This window comes from Plectropomus leopardus, chromosome 2 (genome assembly GCF_008729295.1).
Source record: "Plectropomus leopardus isolate mb chromosome 2, YSFRI_Pleo_2.0, whole genome shotgun sequence".
Lineage (NCBI taxonomy): Eukaryota > Metazoa > Chordata > Actinopteri > Perciformes > Serranidae > Plectropomus > Plectropomus leopardus.
Genome location: NC_056464.1, coordinates 12,018,262 through 12,037,794, shown reverse-complemented (window position 1 = coordinate 12,037,794; position 19,533 = coordinate 12,018,262). Strand labels below are relative to the sequence as shown.

The 19,533-nt window shown below is 39.4% G+C and overlaps 1 protein-coding gene across 1 annotated transcript in view; it reads left to right on the top strand.

Moving 5' to 3' along the window:
- Window positions 1-2,022: 2,022 nt before the first annotated feature.
- Window positions 2,023-19,533, top strand: part of cpne5b (copine Vb) — a 138,627-nt gene continuing 121,116 nt past the window's right edge. Inside the window, exon 1 of the mRNA XM_042496425.1 lies at window positions 2,023-2,415. Within this exon, the coding sequence (XP_042352359.1) occupies window positions 2,297-2,415 (119 nt within the window). The 5' untranslated portion in view covers window positions 2,023-2,296. The remainder of the gene's footprint in view (window positions 2,416-19,533) is intronic.

Genomic DNA, 19,533 nt, shown 5'->3' with positions numbered 1-19,533 from the left:
GCAGTGTTTAAATTTGTCACATTACTTTCTATAGGCCATTCTGAAACCCTTTTCTGCAGACATCATCGACGGGAGGAGCCTCACCATTTGACGCCTAAAAATTCAACAAAAAAAGTGTTTTTTTTAAGTTTTTCAACGGGAAAAAAAATATACACTCAACAATAGGTTAGTTAAGTTCATTATCATGTAGTTTCTTGCACTGTAGTCGATCAATAAATAATAGAAAATGTTAAAAATGTGTACGTTGCCATATGGCAACACCGTACCATTATGGATTGCTAGCCTGGCATGTTGATAACATTTTGTATATAGGCCTACTTTGCAATTGCATTGGTGTACACTGATCTTCTATAGTCTCTAAACTATAATAATGCACTTTGTGAGTCCTTTCCACATTGCATATGATGATATTTGACACATCTTTCTTCCATTTACAGAATGAATGCAAATTTTTTTTTATGGTACATTGCGGAAAAAGGCTGAACTAGCCCTCCCACTAGATGATAGTGAAGATGACAAAGAATTCAGTGACGAGGAAAATGAGCTGCTGGAAACACAGAGTGAGAGTGATGAAGACAGTGAGACGGATGAAGATTATGAGCCAGAGAATGAGGACAGTGGGGACAGTGAGGACAGAGACAGTGAGGGCAATGGAGACAGTGAGGAGAGGGAGGACAGTGAGGATGAAAGTGAAGTGACAGGTATTACCAGTAAGAGAGTGTAAAATGGGTAACACTTTACTTGACGCCTGTTCAGGCTACTGGGGATTGTTTATACTATAACATGAGTTTTAAAATAAATGTTACATACAATTTTAAACAAAACTCTCATGTTTTCATTACTTTCCATTATGGTACGGTGTTGCCATATGGCAACGAACCCTAAAAACTACTAAAAAAATAATATTTTTTGAAAATGTCTCTTCATTATGTTTACTTGGTCTATTTTAAGACAAAAAAACACCCCAAACATTTTTTTACCAACTGGGATCATAGTGCGTACCATAGAGGGGCTACTTGGAAAAAGTGGTTCAAACTACTTTGTTAAATTTGATCAAATTGACAATGTGCAAGATATAAAAACTATAAACAAAACAAAATATAGGAGGGATCAGGGATGGTTGTAACATGAAACACTTAATTTCTACAACCAGCAACAAGCTACAAATCACCAGATTCACTCTACACATGCTTAGTTTAGTCCTTATTCTTCATGTAAGGACGTTGCATACTATGGCACACAAAGCAAAGTTTATAAGGAAAAAACTCATTTTTGATGTGACTTTTGACATAACTTCTTAAATAACATGCAACCTCTCTGAACATCTATTAATAATACCACAATATTTAAGACTAATTGCGATCAAAAAGGGTTCAAATGCAGTAGAGAAGCAATGGTATGGTCAAAAATGTCAGAAGTTTCAGGGGCAAACTACACGTTTAAAAAATAGCAACAACAAAAACAGAAGTAATTTCACTTGAATTACTATACAAATATGAATGTACTGAACCTCTAGCAAGCTACTGCAAAATGTAGTTGAACTACCAGTTTAATCACATTCACTACTTCCCATTACTGTCCTTTCCCATCATATTAACCATGCGGAGACGCCTTAGATTTAGCGACCAACTAAGGGGTCCCGACCACCAGCTTTGAAACCACCGCTCAGTGCCATGTGCTTTAATAGCGGGTTTCACACGCTGATCATTATTTCATGGTTTGGTGGCGGATTTCGCGTAACATCTTCGCCACCACATCTCAAATAAAGTCTTAAATATGAAATAGCATTTCTGCGTAACTACATTACAATGACAGTGACTCGCTCACACACACTCAGTGAGCAGCACAGAGGCTGTTGCAGGGTGACAGCAGCAGCAGGGCATAGGCAGGGTTGCCAGCACTTGAGTGTAATTCCGTGTGGGAGGAGGATGGGTGTGTTTGAGTGTATCTAGCCCCTTTCTCTTCACACGCTCTGCTGTGCGCACAGACTGAAGACAAAGAGCAGAGAGGAGTCCACCTCTCCATATGATGTGTAGCTGAGAGCGCAACAGTGATCTCACAGCTGTCCCGCATTTTTTTAAGATTTAATTTTCGCTGCATGGACAGTTGACCAACTGCCTTTTTTCGCGCTCAGTGCGCCCTCCTTTACAGCTCCAACATTTGTGAAGTGGCTGCCTCACCCTCTCGGACCGGAGGCCGTCTGGTCTCTGATCTGGTCACCGGAGACTCGACGCGCTCCGTCAGGTCCAGGCTGTGCGGCTCCCGGATCAGACCCGAGCCACCCCGATCTCTGGCGATGGAGATGATGGAGGGAGACGTTATGGACAAACTCGAGGACATGTCATCTGTGTATGATTTCGACCCGATCACAGGCAACATCCCCGCCACCAAAGTAGAAATCACCGTTTCCTGCAGGTGAGTTAAAGCGCCCGCAGAGAGCGGAGAGGAAAGTTCGCTGTGAGGACCGCGCGGTGGAAAAGTTGTGACAACGCCCTATCTCTCTGTGGGATTTAGTTAGGAGTGTTCGGTGTGAGGCTGATATCTATAAAAGAGAGACAACTTCTCCAATACGCTGATAAACGCATAACGAGAGAGGCTTCCAGTCTACATGGTTTAGTTTACTTGTACGAAAGTTAAGCCAAACTGTCTACCAAGATTCTTTACAGTAAGATCTTTCTTTTAATTATTTGACTGATTTGTGTGCATTTTTGCAAGGAAAAAGTTAAAAACACCCGTACTGAAGGCGTTCCGACTATCAAACGAGGTTTGAAGAAGTGCAGAAAATCATGCATGCTGATGTTTAAATAGAAAGGAAAGAAGAGGTGTGCAGGCTGTTAGCTATGCAACCCAAACCAACTGAGATGACACTTATAGCTGTAATACTAGATGATACAAACAGAATGTCATTATGTGCTTTAACAAAAGTCACAAAATTTTTAAAATCGAGGAGTCTGTGCCCCTTTTTGAGGATTGGTTTGTCCTTTTTTGTGGATGTTCTATATATGCATAGTGGTGCTTTGAATAAAATGTTGGCATTGCACATTTCTGTAAAACCATGGATACAGTCTGTACATGTCCTTCATATCAAATAAATATGATAGTAATGCAGTTAAGATCACGTGTACATGAGTTTCTCATTAAGAGTAGGAGGGGATTGTGGATGGTGTGACATCCAGGCGATGGCTGCAAAGCAGCAGCCAAGAGCAGGCAACTGTTTGAGACCAACAAAAGCTGGTATTTTTTAATGACAGTTCGGGACATTTGCAGCGACCAAACCAAGTATTTTAAGCCAAAACACGAGCTTTTCCTACCTGTGACCAAGTGCCTTTTTTGGGTCTAAATTTAGCTAGAAGGTAACCACAGCATTGTCACAAAATATAACTGAAAATTCAAACATGAAGCAATTAAAACTTTTAAATATGAAACATACAAATGAAAAATATCCGTGGTTTATAGAAATGTACAATATAGGGATGCAGTATATTGGATGCTTTTGCCAATACCCCATATGCCGCCATACAGTATATAACAAATAATTTGGCCAATAACCAATACCAATGTCAACATATCCGCTTTTTTCCCCACCTAATTTTTGTGATCAAGTCTCTTCTGTAGTGGAATTAACATCATTTTATGCATACTCTTATCATGATGGCCCACCAGCAGATGGAGACATGAAATACAATGTTTTATTTCATGTTGTGTTTCATATTCATTGTGCAAAATAAGAACTTAATGTTGATGTTTTTTACATGTTCACCTTGTTCACCTTTCCCGATATTTCATTTTAAAGCCAATATCGGCCTATGCCATACCCACTGTAAGCACTGGCAGAGCACTGAAAGCCCCTTTCCCTCTTCTTTATTCTCTACTAAGTACTGGATGTTAAAGATTCAAGGTTTTACATCACATTCACACAGTGCCTGTGTCCCTGACCTCAATCTTTGTCAAATTTTTTATACATTTTCAGCATAAAGGTATTTTCCTTTCCCAGAAAGTACTTCAGGACAAAAAAAATCCTCCTGCACCAAATGAATCTCCCCACAGCGCCTGTTCTGTGAGAATAAACAGTCACTCCTCTTCCCATTAGGAAAGGTTTTAAAGTCAAGGCTTTCAACGCCTTTTTGCCTCTCAGACACTCCAGCGCTGGCATGTGTTCACATTCCTCACACACACTCACATACACGCGCACACTCAGAGACACATCTCTCTGGTCTTTGATGCTGGGTTTTAGGTTGGTGAGCCATCGAAGCAGAGTGAGTTTGAGCTATAACAAGCTGTGTGTGCATTATTGATGGGCTTTCTGACGTTCAGAGAAGCTCGCTGCCACATCTCTCTGCTCAGAGTTTAAAAAAAAAAGAGGAAAAAAACAGACCCTGGCAAGAAATGAGCGTTTCAATTGACTGAATGAACAACCGTTTTTTTGTTTATTTGTACTTGTTTATGTTGTGTAGGCAATGGTGGGAGATAGTGGAGAATCAGTTTAGTTTCAGGCAGAAAAGACGGCTAGCAAAGTGTTGCGTAGGCTAACAGTTAAATCCCGGCATGGTTTTGGATTTTGTGTTTTTCTGTTTGTAATGATGAGGTGATTGGGATTATATGCTTTGGTGATTCACAATTAAGCACCATTCAGGTAAATGATGAGTCCTATTCTGACAACTCCCTGCATTTATGCAGATGATTTCTCAGATGTGTGTGTGCATGTGCGTGTGTGTGCGTGTGATTATGTGCTGATGTGTTAGAAAAAGAGAGAGACAGGGAGAGTAGTGTGGTGCAGATGCCTCCTACCAGTGAGAAGAGGACTTTGGGGAGAAGAAATCATTAATCGAAAAGGGGGAGGGTTGATGTTTTTCCTCCTGCTTCACTGCTGCTTTGTGTATGTGTGTGTGTATGTGTGTGTGTGTGAGAGAGAGAGAGAGAGAGAAAAAGAAAGAGAGAGTTCTAATGAGTGAGAATAAGATCAAGAAAGTTTGAGAGTTCATCTCATGAAACATTTGATGCATACAAGATTAAATCTTTTGACAAAATGTGAGTAATTATATTGATGAAATATAAATGTAACGATCCTCTGTGATCACGCCTGATGTTGGATTGTACACTAAAAAGCTTTAAAGACATGTCAAGTATGCAAAAGGTCATTCTCATACATTTAGTTTCCCTACATACATTGCAAGTCCTGTGGTGTTGAAACATATGTAATAGTAGGCTACTGTATCGAGCACTCCTGAAGCAGAAATCAAGAGCTTAATCTTTCTGTCACATTCACTTAACACTTGTAATAAAAGTTCAAGGCCCCACAAATCCTCTAATCCTTTGTACAGATGTTGTGTGAGTCAGAGTCCTATTCAAGATAAGAGGCTCCCTGTTGGGTCTTCTTCTTTGCTATTCTTCCTTTGTCATCATGTACATGCAATCTCTTAAACCTCCAAACCATGATGATAGCTGTTCACTCTGGGGTTAATACCCCTTATTACAGGCCACAGCCCCTGCCTCTGACAACAGATTATTATCAGGACCAATGACAAATGAAGAGGGGGTGGGTGGGTGGGTGCTGGATCTGTAAAATAGAGGTGAGGGGGGAGAAGTAGGTTTGTCTTTCATTCAGGGAGGATAGAAGAATGAAGGATGTGGTGGCAGGGAGTTTCAAACAGTTTAATTTATTCAAAAGAAGTTATTCTTCATTAGCAATTTGTTCAGGGCTAATGCAAAAAGTCATGATTTTCTTCATGATCTGAACTGAGGGTGTTAAGTGTCACTGCCAAGATTATATGACTGCACTGCCCATTTCTCACCGAAAATGTTTTCAGAATCATACTTTAGTGCCCTGTTAGCTGTAATAGAGAGAATTTGTGAACAAAATTATACAAAATGGACATCCCTAATCTGAACCTAGTGGTTTTCAGTTGCCTAACCTAGTAAATACTTTGTATATGAACCAACAGTCCTTGAGATACGTCCGTCACCATGTTCACATAGACGCTTTGTTTGTGTGTCATTTCCAGCACATTTGTTTTGTGGGAAAGCTTGGCCTTCGGGAGCTACAGTTGTGTCAGAAATGAAAACCGGTAAAACAGTTTGACAAACACAAAAAAAAGAAGAACAAAGAGGAGTGTGTGAAGCTAAATCCAATCTGTGTTTTTTCTTAAAGTGGTGTTTACACTCCCACAGGGCTTGTCAGTCAATGGTCAACTTCCTGGGGAGAAATGAGGACAGAAGGGTACAATTGGCAAGTCTACAGGAAAGTGGAAATTTAAACCTACAGCCACAACTTTCTTGTACAGCCCTTTATTCAATTCCCTCCATTGCCTTTCACAAGCAATTCAAAGTCTGTTCGTCCATCTCTGCTCCACTGTCTAGTCAATTCAAACATCATAAAGAAGTACTTATGTGTCTAATGCGGTCCACAACCATTTTTCAGTCTCTCCAGTCAGCTGAGTAGAGACTGCCTGGCTTGCGTATTGAAGAGTAGGCCAGTCAATGGAGGAGCACCAGCTGCTGTTAGCGATATTGATAAGCAATGAGCTCGCCTGGCATTACTGTGTGCTGGAGCCTGCACAGCCAATGCAAAAAATCCAAATAACCAAGAAACCACATTTCTTACTTTTTTAGAGCCCATTTTCATTTAACCAGAACAGTTAACTCTGTCTTGTAGAGATTGCGTTCATATACAACTAATATGAAAGGGCACATTTTTGAGGGAAATGTAATGCTGAGCAAATAACATTTTCTATTAATGTAATGAGGAAATATTGCTGATTAACCTATCTGGAAAGTTGCAACAATGTTGATACTAAATGTATCAGCAAAAGTTTCACTGACAAAGTTTCTCAATTGTTTTGTGCCAAAACAGGAAATCTTGTAATATACTTTCCACTCAAAGAGACTACAGCATTTTTTAATTACTTTTAAATAACTTTTAAAAAACATCTAACCAAAATCACAATCTTTCCCTCACCTTAAAGTGCTTTTATTTTTCAAACCTACACTAAAGCCTGGACACAAACTCAGGATTCTAGTGTCACAGTCCAGCAGTTTGTATAACTGCAATTCACCCCAGTAACCTCCATGGAAATCTTTAGCGCTTCATTAACTTAAAGACAGGTTCTCTGAACATAATCCAGGCAGTTATTATGTTTTTGGAACCCAATCGGTATGTTATCATCCCATCAAATGGACATTATCTATAAGCCCCATAGGTATGGGTCAGACTGGGCCTTCTACACCTACCGGTAGGCTCAGAAGGCTGTTATCAGCCTATTCAAGGGCAGTAACTTGATGATTAGATTTTACTTTCACGTTCTTTGGGTTTCGGTGCCAAGATAACATGGTAGGCTAAAAAAAGATGGTTGAGCATATATATATTCATATGGGCTTCATATGGGATTCAAATCCCAGTCCCTTAAGTGCCCTGTGTTTGACCCATCCAGCACCACTCCCTACATGCACTTGGGAGAAATACCATAAAAGCCTTTTGTGGCAGAAATTTCAATTTCATGCCATGATAATGACTACTAACTGTATCTATGATGCATATCGTCGCTGATAATGGTTATTTAATGGTCTTACAACAGCCAAATCAGGTGATCCACAACGTTATTATGAACGCAATTTAGTAAACTACAACATAATTTCTAGCAGACAGGGTTGGAACTGTAGACCCAAAGCCTAAAGATCTCTGAACAACACAGACGGTAGTTAAACACCACTTACTGCTGTTCTGAAGGTATTTTCAGAATTCTTAAAAATCGCTCTTACCGTGTGGATGGAAAAATATTCCCTCCAATGCATGTTGAAAAAGGTTTATAATCTTTTCCCCAAGTTACAACTTTGAACATATTTCTTTGCTCTGCAGTTTTGGATGGATGAAACACTGAGACCCAAAAACCCAGCCCGTACCCATGCCTCTCAGACCTGACCCAACCGAAACCAAAGACGCAGCTATCTGCCAGTTGTATAAGGGAGGATGTACTCAATGCATTTTCATATGTATCTGCAGGGCGCTGATGGGAAACAAATAAGAGTCAGGAAGACTGGGGCAACAAGCACTGGGTCAAAGTTCACATCGACTGAATTCAGAGCAGAAAAAAACGATTAAACCTTTAATTGATTGTCCTTTTCTTGAGAGTGACACCTAATCTAAGATCCTTAATAGGGTGAAGATGGATCTTGTAGTTGCTGAATTTTGTGCTAATTGGTGGCTTGTGGTTGTAATATAATGTTTCTATTCCTGTAGTAAGTGCAAGGCTCCGTAGGACCAGGGATTTCTCATCTTTTTTCCTGAGTGCAGGGGATTGCGTGCATTGCTATGATTAAATTCCTCTACTAAATGTCGGGATGTTCTCCATTTGCATACGGCTTTGTGCTTACGAGAACCCTGGTTTGAGCATCTGATAGGTTCCTATACGGATCTGGGACAGATATGAAAGCATCTCACACAGTGTGGAAAAGCCCAGGGGAGATCCGACGCCACGGTTTATCATCACTCTGATTTGCCATGCTCTTTCACATCACATCTCTCCAGGTTTGAGCACTTTTGGTGTGAATATGTAGTGCATTGCAAGCATCATTGAAGCTAATTAACCATATGAAGAATGTGGTGTATAAAACATGAGCTCAGCTTTGCAATCTGCAACACAATTATCTCGCAGATGACCCACTACCACCACTACCACCATTTCTTTGTCCCTTCCTCTCTTTCTCTCTCTCACACAAACACACTCGCATGCTGGCAGTAATTTTGTGGCAAGGCAGACTGGGCACACTGCCTGATGCCACACAGCCTAACTGACTTAAGCTGGTTAGAGAAAATTAGTCGTAGAGACAGAGATGGAGTCAGCGAGACAGGAAAAATAGTGCGGATGGTGAGGAGTAGATAAACAAAGACAGACTGAGATATGAAACATATGGAGATGGGTATGTTTGTCATTGCACAATAACTGAAGAAGAGGGAAGTGAATTCATTAAGATATGCAAATGAAAGGCATGTTTAGAGAGAACCATACAGACAAAGTGGATAGCATTACATTTCTGCTCCTGGCAGGTGATTTAGTTTTATTTTTACCAAGAGCGCATGAGCTGCAGGTGAGTCTTAGTCATTTATGTGATGCAACATTTCTTAGCATACTAAGCGGAAAATGAGAAGAATTGGGTTCTTTCAAAACAATAAACAAGTGGAGCAAGAAGAGCAGTACAGTCAATAAACAAATCTACATTCATATGGGACTGAGAACAAAATTAGATTGAAGGAACATTTTTAAAAAAATGTAGTACTCTTTAGTAATTACAAGGTACATACAGAGTACTAGCAAGCATAAACCCAGATGTCCTTTCACAACTGCTACATCAGTAAAAAAGAGGCAGGCTGAGGACACATTGATACTTCAAATGAAAATAGATCAAACCTTGTAATTCTCTCTGCCCACTTCTTTCCATGCATACTTTATTTTCACACAGATACATCTATTTCATGGCACTATAGGCAGGGTCAGAGGTTTCTGACAGCAACAAACATGGCAATGGTGGAGGAGGTCATAATAATTTACCCTTTAACAGAGGTTGTAGTCAGTCATGTCAGGCCATTAAATACGTCGCAACATGTTGCTCTTTGCATATTGCATTGCAAAGGCTGGACTTGTGTGTTCTTTTTTTTTTTTTTTGAGACTTGGGATTTACAAAGGTACGTTTTGCAGTACTACAAGAAAAAACACAATAAAAACCCCCACAAAAAGAACGAAACAGGAGTCAGAGGGCCATACTATCCCCATACTGCTTCAGTGGGATTCCACAATGGCTTGGATAAATACTCAATTCTCATTGGTTCAAGGACTGGCTTTAGTGCTCAGTTTAGTTACGCCTCCTCAATCTGTCTGGCCAAACTCAAACGCGATAATGAAAAAAAAAAAAAACACACACACACACAATCAATACTATGTAAAAAGAAGGGCCAACCAGTGAAAACCGTGTGCCTCCCTGCTGATAATTGTCTGGCTCCAGCACTGTTGGAAGCCGTTCATATTAAATATGCATCAGAGTTGTTGTTATTTTTTTTCTTCTGTTTCTGCTTCCAAGACGGCATTGATCTACAGAGAGCATATTGTATGTTGGCGTGTCTGAGTGGAACTGCTTGCATAAAGACATTTGGAAGCTTTTACAGCATGAAAAACTCTCTTCTCTTGACCTGGCAAGACCAATCAATTATGTTCTACCTTGGTACTTACTTACAGACACTTTGGGTCAGTGCGTTGCAGACAGGAAACATAATTTGTGAGCTCTATTTACTATCTTTCACAGTTCAGTAATGTTTTTTGCCTCTTTAAATGCATTTCTCTCAGCGCTCTCTGTACACTGATGGACAGGCTGTGACTAATGCTTTCACTAAATCAATAAAGTGGACTTTGGGCATGCTGAAAAGGTAAATGTCAAGATTACATATCCACACTTTCAAAAGCAATATTTCCCTTTCTTTGCTTGTTTTATATTAATAAAAAGCAGAATGTCACCCTATTTGGTATTTGTTATTATTATAATTTTCATCTCGTCACCATAATATTATAAAGATGCTGATTCTTATCCGTCACTTCTCACCCAACACCCATTAATTCCCTGCGGCCTTGACAGCAGCACTGTTGAGTTGTCAGCATCTTAACACAGCCACGGCTATAATCAGCTCTGTCAGCTCTACTGCTGAGAATTAACTGTCTCATTGCTGTACCCATCAAATTCTCCCATCCTGCACACTTGTATCAGGCTCGTATCTTTCGACTCTTAGGCCTTGGTGACAGATTCTCCCTGAATACAAACGAGGACCGGTGAGGCTGTGGTCGACAGCGGCAGAACATTAGTGATGTTAAGTCCAAAAGGAAGAGGAGTAACACTCTCTGCGCGTGTTAATGATGGCTCACTGTCATGCTGGCTTTAGTGGCTGAGTGGCTGAAACAGCGCTTTGATCTGTGCTCTCTAACTGACAGGCTTGCTGGCTGACTGGCAAGAGCAGAGGAGTCATGGGAAGACAAAGTCAAATTTATCGGTGAAGGACTGGGGAAATGGAAGACAACCTAAACACACACGCACACACGCACACACTATCTCTCCTTCTCTCTGTGCCCCAAATAGCTAAAAAAGACTGTGACCAGTAAACATGTTAGAAGGTTAAAATGAATTTCTGTTTGGGGATGGAGTCTGTGGCCTCTGTTTGGTATTAGGAGCCATGAAATGTACCTTTTGTTGTGAAGAAGAGGTCTCAGATTGCCAGTCAAGTACAGTTATGTCCAAAAACATAAATACTTTTTTTTCCCCCACTAAGCCATATTCATTTGCACAAAATAACCCCCATAAATCCTCCCCCAAATTGTTTACTACATCACAATACATCCCAGCAAAGATTTTTTGGTGTAACTGAGTCTCCAAAAACACAATCTTTTTCACTGTGGTCCATACTTTATTAGATATTCGGCTGCCATGTTTCATTTTTTGACATCCTAAAAGGCCAACCTTCAAAGTAGATTTCATGTTTGTGAAAGTAAGCCAGACACTTTCCATTTCATTTTTTATCATTTCAGTGCGGCATCAAAACTTTTATCATCTATCTTTTCAAGCCCTGTGCTATCAGCGATGTTACAGCCAGCTTTATTTTGATGGGCTGAAAGCTCCCATGTTGATGGCTGCACTGTCACTACAGGAGTGCACTGATGTTTTTATGATGGCAAAGGTGATTAAAAGGACTAAAAATCACAATTTAATATTGTAACAAGTTCATCATCATGATCACAGATTTTCAAAATTTTGGTTAGCAGCAATGTGTTTGAGTAACACAAACGTCTAAATTGTTTTCATTTTAAACACATTAAATCCAGTCATTTGCCCATTTGGAAACAAATTGATCCTGCTGCTAAACTTGGTTTCTCAATCTTCCCTAAAGTGAGGACTGATGAGTGTTTATACTTGTTTGATCTTCATGTGGTGACTCATGGGTCACCAGAGTCATCTGTCTAATTGGTGGAGCTGTTATTAACATCTGACTGGGATCTGTGACTCGCTTGTCCTGGTTCCTTGATTAGCATTTTATCAAAGTTAATCTAGACTGAGGGACTGCTATGTCGTGAGTTTTGTTTTTTTATTGGGTAACTGGATTCATTTGGCTTTTTTCGTCTGAGCTACTGACCAACCCAACAAAGCTAAGAGGTCACATCTCTGCAGGCACTAAACATTATAGAGCTCATAGCAAATAAATGCCATCTGTGGAGGGAACAGTTTCAGTGTTTGTATAAGATGACCTGTTTAATGCTTGGACATAAGAGCAGGTGAGGGATCCCCAGCAGCCTAAGATTAAATTCCCATTTATTTTACTTTTTTCATAAAGGATGAGGAGATACACACATTGCACCCTCTGGCACCACCGTTGTCATTCATAAGACCAGATACAGATGTTGTTAGGGTAGTGAGTGAATGCACTCATGTAAACAAACCATGTAGCTATCAGCTGTGTGCTCACATCATACTGGAGATGTAAAAATGGTTGAGTTGTCTACTTTCTACCTTCCTACATTTTGATCTTACTTAAAAAAAACCAACACGTTTTATACCGTGATATTTAATGGAAATGATGTACTATATAGCTATATATTATATGGTCATTTATCTTGACATCTTATTTTAACGTTTTGAATCAGTCGCTCCTTGTCCATTTTGGCGTTTTCAAAGCGAGTGACAGAAATAAAAAAGACACAGGCCATCCAACAAAAAGGCAGCTCACAGTGGCGCTTGCTGCCAGGTAGGACACTTTGTCACCTTCAAATCCAAAATCATCATCAATGTTCCTCATCCTCATTATCAATATTCCTTCACTGCTCTTGTACTTTAATGTAATCACTTTATATCACAATACCTGCATCTTCAACCACCTAAATTTGCATTACCATTATAAGCATATCTACTGTAGTAACAGCTTTCTGTAGTAATCCTGGGGCTGGACTATCATTTCTTAACTGCATGTTCTTATTTCCACAAATGGAAGGTCAGAAAATAAGTCATCAAAGTGGAAAATAAGATGGGTACACAACATTAAACTCTCACAGATTTAGTGCAATAAATCACAGTTATTACTTTGGGCATGAGTGATGTGTGTAAACTTTTCCAGCAGAGGTATCTTGAAATGAATATCCTGTAAGTTTTCAAAGTCATCTCAAAGACAAACCTGCTAAAGATTTCTTTTTTTTCCCCTGAAATTTAAAACACAACAAACACAAACCTCAGAGCATCAAACCCTTCTGATAAGCAAGACAGGTGCATGAGCAGTCATTTAGCTGCGTGAATTGCACCCATTGTGCAGAAGCAGAAGCATCTGTCCTTGGCATATGTGATGGAGTAATGGGAGCTTAATGGCTCTCAGTCAGAGCTATTGGGGGAGGTGAGTCACAGCTGTGGACAGCTACCATCACCTGGCAATTACAAAGATTTGGCTTTTTTGTTCATCCTCACCAGGACTACATACACAACAAGTGATGCATCCTAATGGAGTACAATGAACCAGTTTGTTTTGAATGGCATGCCTGTGAACTCAGGTGATTGGATGCTTCCAGTCATTGGTGAGGCAACAGCCAAAATGCTTATTTGTGGCAAGACTTTCGAGAGTAGTATCTCTCAGCTTATAATGAATTATATGCGCATCCTGACATGTTCCAATAAAATTGTGCCTCTTTGAGCAAATTTTTCTGAAGAGGTGATGATAATTTGTGTCTGTGGTGCTTAAAATTAGAAACAAAAGCTAGTACGCTTCAACTAATGAGCTCAGCTCGCTTCCATGTATGTGGCCTCAGGTCTGGATATGCCAGCATTTCTCTCTATTAGCATTTGATTGAGAAACATTGCAGTTCACCACCGAAGTCCCTGAGCTCTCTACCAACAAGTATATAATGTGTCCATTTTAACCACATAATATAAGACATTTTATGTTGAAAGGAATTTCGGTTGCAAACACTCAGCATTATGCTGATACTAGGAGCACAATGTTCATTAGAGGCATCATCGCAACGGCTGTGGCTTTATTTGTCAAAACAGAGTATGGGTGCAGTTAATTTGAGATGACAGCTAATTTGCAAATCCATCTCACACTCTACCTGTGCAACCTGATTTCTTGACACAAGAATAGTCAAAAATACATACATATTCCAGCAATATAATTAATCTATCTTTTTTCTTTTTTTTCACAAGTATGACTGGGGAACGAATAAATGGTCTTATGCTGTAATCATTTATAATGCCAGTTTTACAAAGTGTGGTCCAGTCAGCAACTTGTAGTGAGTGACGCATGATGGAGTTCGCTCTCAGGGGTAGATGTGAGATTGTTTGCCTATTTTCAGCCCGCGGCGCTATTTCAGCTCTGGCTCTGTGCCCCCAGTGCAGGACGAGATGATTGGGCGAGATGGTCCTGTGTGGTACAGCGACGCTGGGAATGTGCAAAAAGTGTGTGGGTGAGATAACTAGATTTGATTATGGAGCTACCAACGCCTCGAGGGAAACAGATAACGTATGTGTGTGTGCGCGTATCGGTGCATAACTTGTTCTCCTGGCTGCATTTATAGGGATGTGATTGCATTCTTGATGGGTTGGGACAGTTATTGTTGAGGATTTGAATTCAAACAAATGACTGTAAATAAAGCTGTGTGTACACTTTTCTGTCAGCTCTCAAAACAACTTAGTCCTCTCATCAAGGTAATAATGTGATGGATTGTCTAATCCTGAAACCTTTTACACGTGTTTTTCTTCTCTCACAGCAGTCATTAGAAACTTTTAAACTGTCTTTTTTTTTTTTTTTTTTTTTTACCCCTGCAGTTTTTAGCCATGCTAACAGCTCGAGGGGATGGAAATGTTGGTCTGTTGGTTGGTTGGGGTACCACTTTGGTCCAGACTGAAATATGGCAACAATAATTGGACAGATTGAAATTTGGTACAGACAGATCATGTTCTCAAATGAGGATTTGTAAAACAAACTGTGACTGTAATAACTGCCTTTCGGTCAGCATCTGAGGTGGGCCAATACTTTGATGTGCAGGGTTGTGGAGTAACAAGATTCAAGTAATGCCATATTTAAAATACAAAATATGAGTGACTGTACTCTGCCATAGTTACAGTGTAAATGATTGGTATTCTAAATATAGTAACTGTATTTAATAATAGACTCCTTGAAGGGATTACATTATTTGTTTTTGTTTGATTGTTTTTTATTTGTTTATTATGTGTTTTGTTGTTTTTTTGACATTGTGTCCTAACTGAATGCAATGCAAACAGGTGTCAGTGTCAATATTTTCAGGTCGATTCTATTTTTTTCTATTGGAATGTCCAAGCTGACTGGGAGTGATGCAGCGCTGCCGTTTCAAAATGAACTTTTTGTTGGATGCCCTGTTTCTATTTATTCCTATCTATCGCTCTGAAAGCTCTACAATGGAAAAAGTTGAAATGATGAGTTATCAATACCTCCTTATTTTACTATACAAAACCCAAATAAGGTGGTAGCTGGCAGAAGGGAGCTGCCAGGGAGCTGAACTTTTCTGGTAAATGACTATCACTAATAACAACCTATTTGCTGTTGGCTATATTGTAGGCCAAGTTATTTCCAGAAAATAGCGCTATATAAAACATTTATTTTCTGTTTGAAGAGTATAAATGTTGTAAGATAGCAAGTACTTGCCCATCTTTAAATTGGTTATGTTTATAGTAGGCTTATAGGTAGCCCATGTGATTTGCCATATATGATGTGACAGAAGTGCATATTTAACCGATTCAGTGTGAACAGTGAGTGACGTGTGCTTGCTTTGAGGACAATGTATAAAATTTATAAGAGGCATAAATTTCCCATAAAGACATTTAAAAAAGTGTGTGCAGGGCTCTTGCTATACAGGGATGGCAGAGGTGATGCACAGCCAAATCACTGTTGTGTGTTTTTGGTATGAAATATAAAAACCTGAACAAATGAGCTCAGCAACACAATTTTGAAGTATTCTAAAAGTAATCCAATGTATTCAGAACACATTACTTTGAGTAATCTAATGGAATACATTAAAAATTCAATTTTAGGGCATGTATTAAGTAATCTTAGTGAAACACATTTTAAAAATAACCCTCCCAACACTTTTGGTTTATGATCAAATATTTGCAAAACTTTTCCCTCAGCCTCAGCTGTACTTTGTGTTTCATGCTAATTGGCAAAGAAGCAAGCTAACATGCCAAACTAAAATTATGAAGAGGGCAAAATTATAACTGCTCATTACTGGAGTCATTACACTGCAAAATCTTAACCGTTAGCTTTCTTTGTTTTTTTAACCTTCCTGGTTGAATTCACAACCTTGAGTTACTTTTTAATTTAAGAATGTTAGGTCCAATATGGCGTTCAACTACTTTTAATAGTGTTATAGGACAGGATATGAGAGAAAACTAAACCTGATGTGCCCTGAACCTAACCTAGATTGGCGTACATAATACCAATACCTTTTTGCAAATTTAAAAATGAGAAAAGCACTTTAAATGGGTCAAGACTGGGCTTATAATGACTTACAAAATGCAAGGCCAAATACTGGGGCTTGGAGTATCAGTATTATACTGTTATCATATGACTTGTTGTTGTTCTGAAATTGGCAGAGCAGAAATAAATGTGATTTGACTTAGAGGGGCAGGGTCTGTTTTGGTTGACACTCCTGTTGGTGTTTGCATGAGCCTACCTGATGACCGCCAGCCACCTATTCCTTTGATTCCCTTAACTGGTCTTATATAAAAGCGGAGACTCCTTATTTTGGTCTTGAATGTTGTACAACCAGTCACACAGCAGCTCTTCAGCATTTTGGTGTGTTGTCATGAAGAAAACAATCTTTATTTGCCAATTTCTGAGCAGTTTTCTAGACTGCTAGAAATTGTACTAGAAGGATTTTTCCCCACGCCATAGCTGGGTAGCAACAACAGAAGTCGACTTTGAGAATACCAGCATGTTAACATTGCCATTGTGTGGTAGCTTGCAGGCGTAAGCACTTAGCTGAAAGCACCACTGTGCATAAGCACAGTTTCACTGAGATGCAATCATGGCTGTAGACTCAATATTATTCCAGACTGCTTTGTGATGTGTGTGCCAGTAAATGATTTGAGCCACAGTTGTTGTGAGAGCAAGTATCTCATTAGCTAAATGTCTTAACGGCAGGCAGAAGAGGGCCACCCGACAATGAGATCCTCTCTCCACAGTGACCCACTTCACTGAAACAATCATACATTTTACACCGACCTACTTTAAAGCAGTTGAGAAACTTTTTCTCTCAGGGTGTTATCTATACAGTATGGGCTCACTTTTATTTCCATGTTGCTTTTCATCTCAAGAATCTTGCTGCGTTTCACTACCAGCATAAATTTGAGGTAGACAGCTGGAAATTTCTCCGCACTCTTTACATCGGAGCAGGGGCCCACAGCATGATACCGCTTTCTGTTTTACCTGCAGAATACAAGCTGTCGTGTGACAACATCAATCACTTTTGCCTGACAATTCTTAAAACAAATCGCCGCACATCATATCCTGCAGCTCACAGAAAAAAATTTGTGACGCAAACTATAAATTACCAATGAACAAGAGTTTGTCAGGGTCCTAACCATGCAGTTTGTAATGCTGCCTGTTATCTGACCTCTGTTGACTCTGGGCTGTCGCACAATCCACGCTGTTGGGAATTTTGTGATGATCCTGAGCTTGCCTGCAAAGCTTGCTGTGTCTGTCTGGCGGGCTGAGCAGGAATCTCCCCAGAGGAAGTCCTGGCCTGAATAATTCAACAGCTGGTGGGAAAAACGATCCTGCTTGGTTCTGCCATCGATCCGACACTAAAGCAACGCCAGCACTATAGTTTGGATTCAGATAATTGAGGCTACGAAGAAAGCTTTATTTATGAATTGCTGCTGTTCATTTTGTCATAGAAAGACGGATTAGAGAACATCATTTCAGACAACCAATTATGAACTTAACAATATGCAGATGTTTATGTCATTATTAAAGAACATACACACAACACATATATCTATATCTATATCTATATCTATATCTATATATATATATATATATAATGAATAACAATTTCATCAGCAAAATAATAAGGCAGCACAGCAATAGGAAATGACAGGACGGTGATAAGATGAGAGACAGTGATGAAGGGCCAGTGAAAGCTTTAATAACGCCGTGCTGCATAATGCTTTACCCAACGCTCCTCTCCAGCTCTTATAAACAGATTACCCTCCCTTTTCCACCTCCACACTTTCCTCTATTGCTCCCTTTATGTTCCCTCTTTTCTCCCTTCCCCATCTGTTTGCTACTTCCTCTTTCATCTTCCACTAAAACTCCTCTGTCTAAACTCACCTTTCTTTCTTTTTTTTACCTTGTTCTTCCCTCCTCATTTGTCATTAACTCCTCCCTTCCTCTGTAATCCAAAGCTACCATCCACCCTTTCATTTTGTCCCAGCACCAATGCTTTTTCATTCACTCAAAGTGTGAGGATAGCCTCTTTCTTACAATCCTTCCTAGATTAAACGCCCTTGAGGAAAACACTCGGCCTCTTTCTGCTTTTCTTTACTGACAAATTGTCATTGCTGGATGAAAGGCTCATATTTTCAAAACATCAGGCTTTTAGGGGATAAGAGAAGCTCTATTTTTTTTTTTTTTTTTGCTTCACTGTCATGCATATTTTTTACCCAAAATTGTTTGAAAGGGGTTTGTGAGCCTGGGATCTGTTAAGCACACAGATATATAAACAATACTGGAGCTTCAAAGCGTATGCATATAAACTGAAGTGACATTTAGACTTACATTAAAACCATTAGTTAATTCATCAGTCCTCTTTTCCCCATATCTGTACTAGGGATGCACGATAATATCAGCACGACATGAGTATTGGCCATTAATGGTTTTGAAATGAAATATGGGAATCGGCCAGCATGCTGTTTTCATGCTGATATGACAAACTGATTTTTTTTTTTTTTGACAAAGTGAACACCTACAAAACATCAACCCTCAGTTGACACAATGAATTAAAATTACATATATTGGAAAAACATTACATTGTATGTCTCTATCTGCTGGTGGGCCATTAGGATATGCATAATATAATGCTCATTCCACTTCAGAAGATACTTAATGATAACTAAAAATGGTATGATATATATAAAAATGATATATCGATATCAGTTATGGGCAAAATGAGTTGTTACATATCAGCATATCAGCTATCGGTAAAAAATCCATTATTGTGCATCCCCAATCTGTTCATTACTTCAGGAAATATAGCTGACTGCAGTGGCTTTAAAGTAACAAAATGCATACATTTTTGATGAGCAATTCTGATGAATGATTATTGTCATTGCTAACCTAGGTGACAAGTTTCCTGTGACTGCCTCACAATAAAATCCACCCAGCCCATTTTTCACTACTTCTTTCTAGCAGTTGTACTAGCAGTTGGAAATGTTCGCTTAATACATCTTGGATATAGCATTAGGATAAAAGTAAACACCAACGTAAGTCCT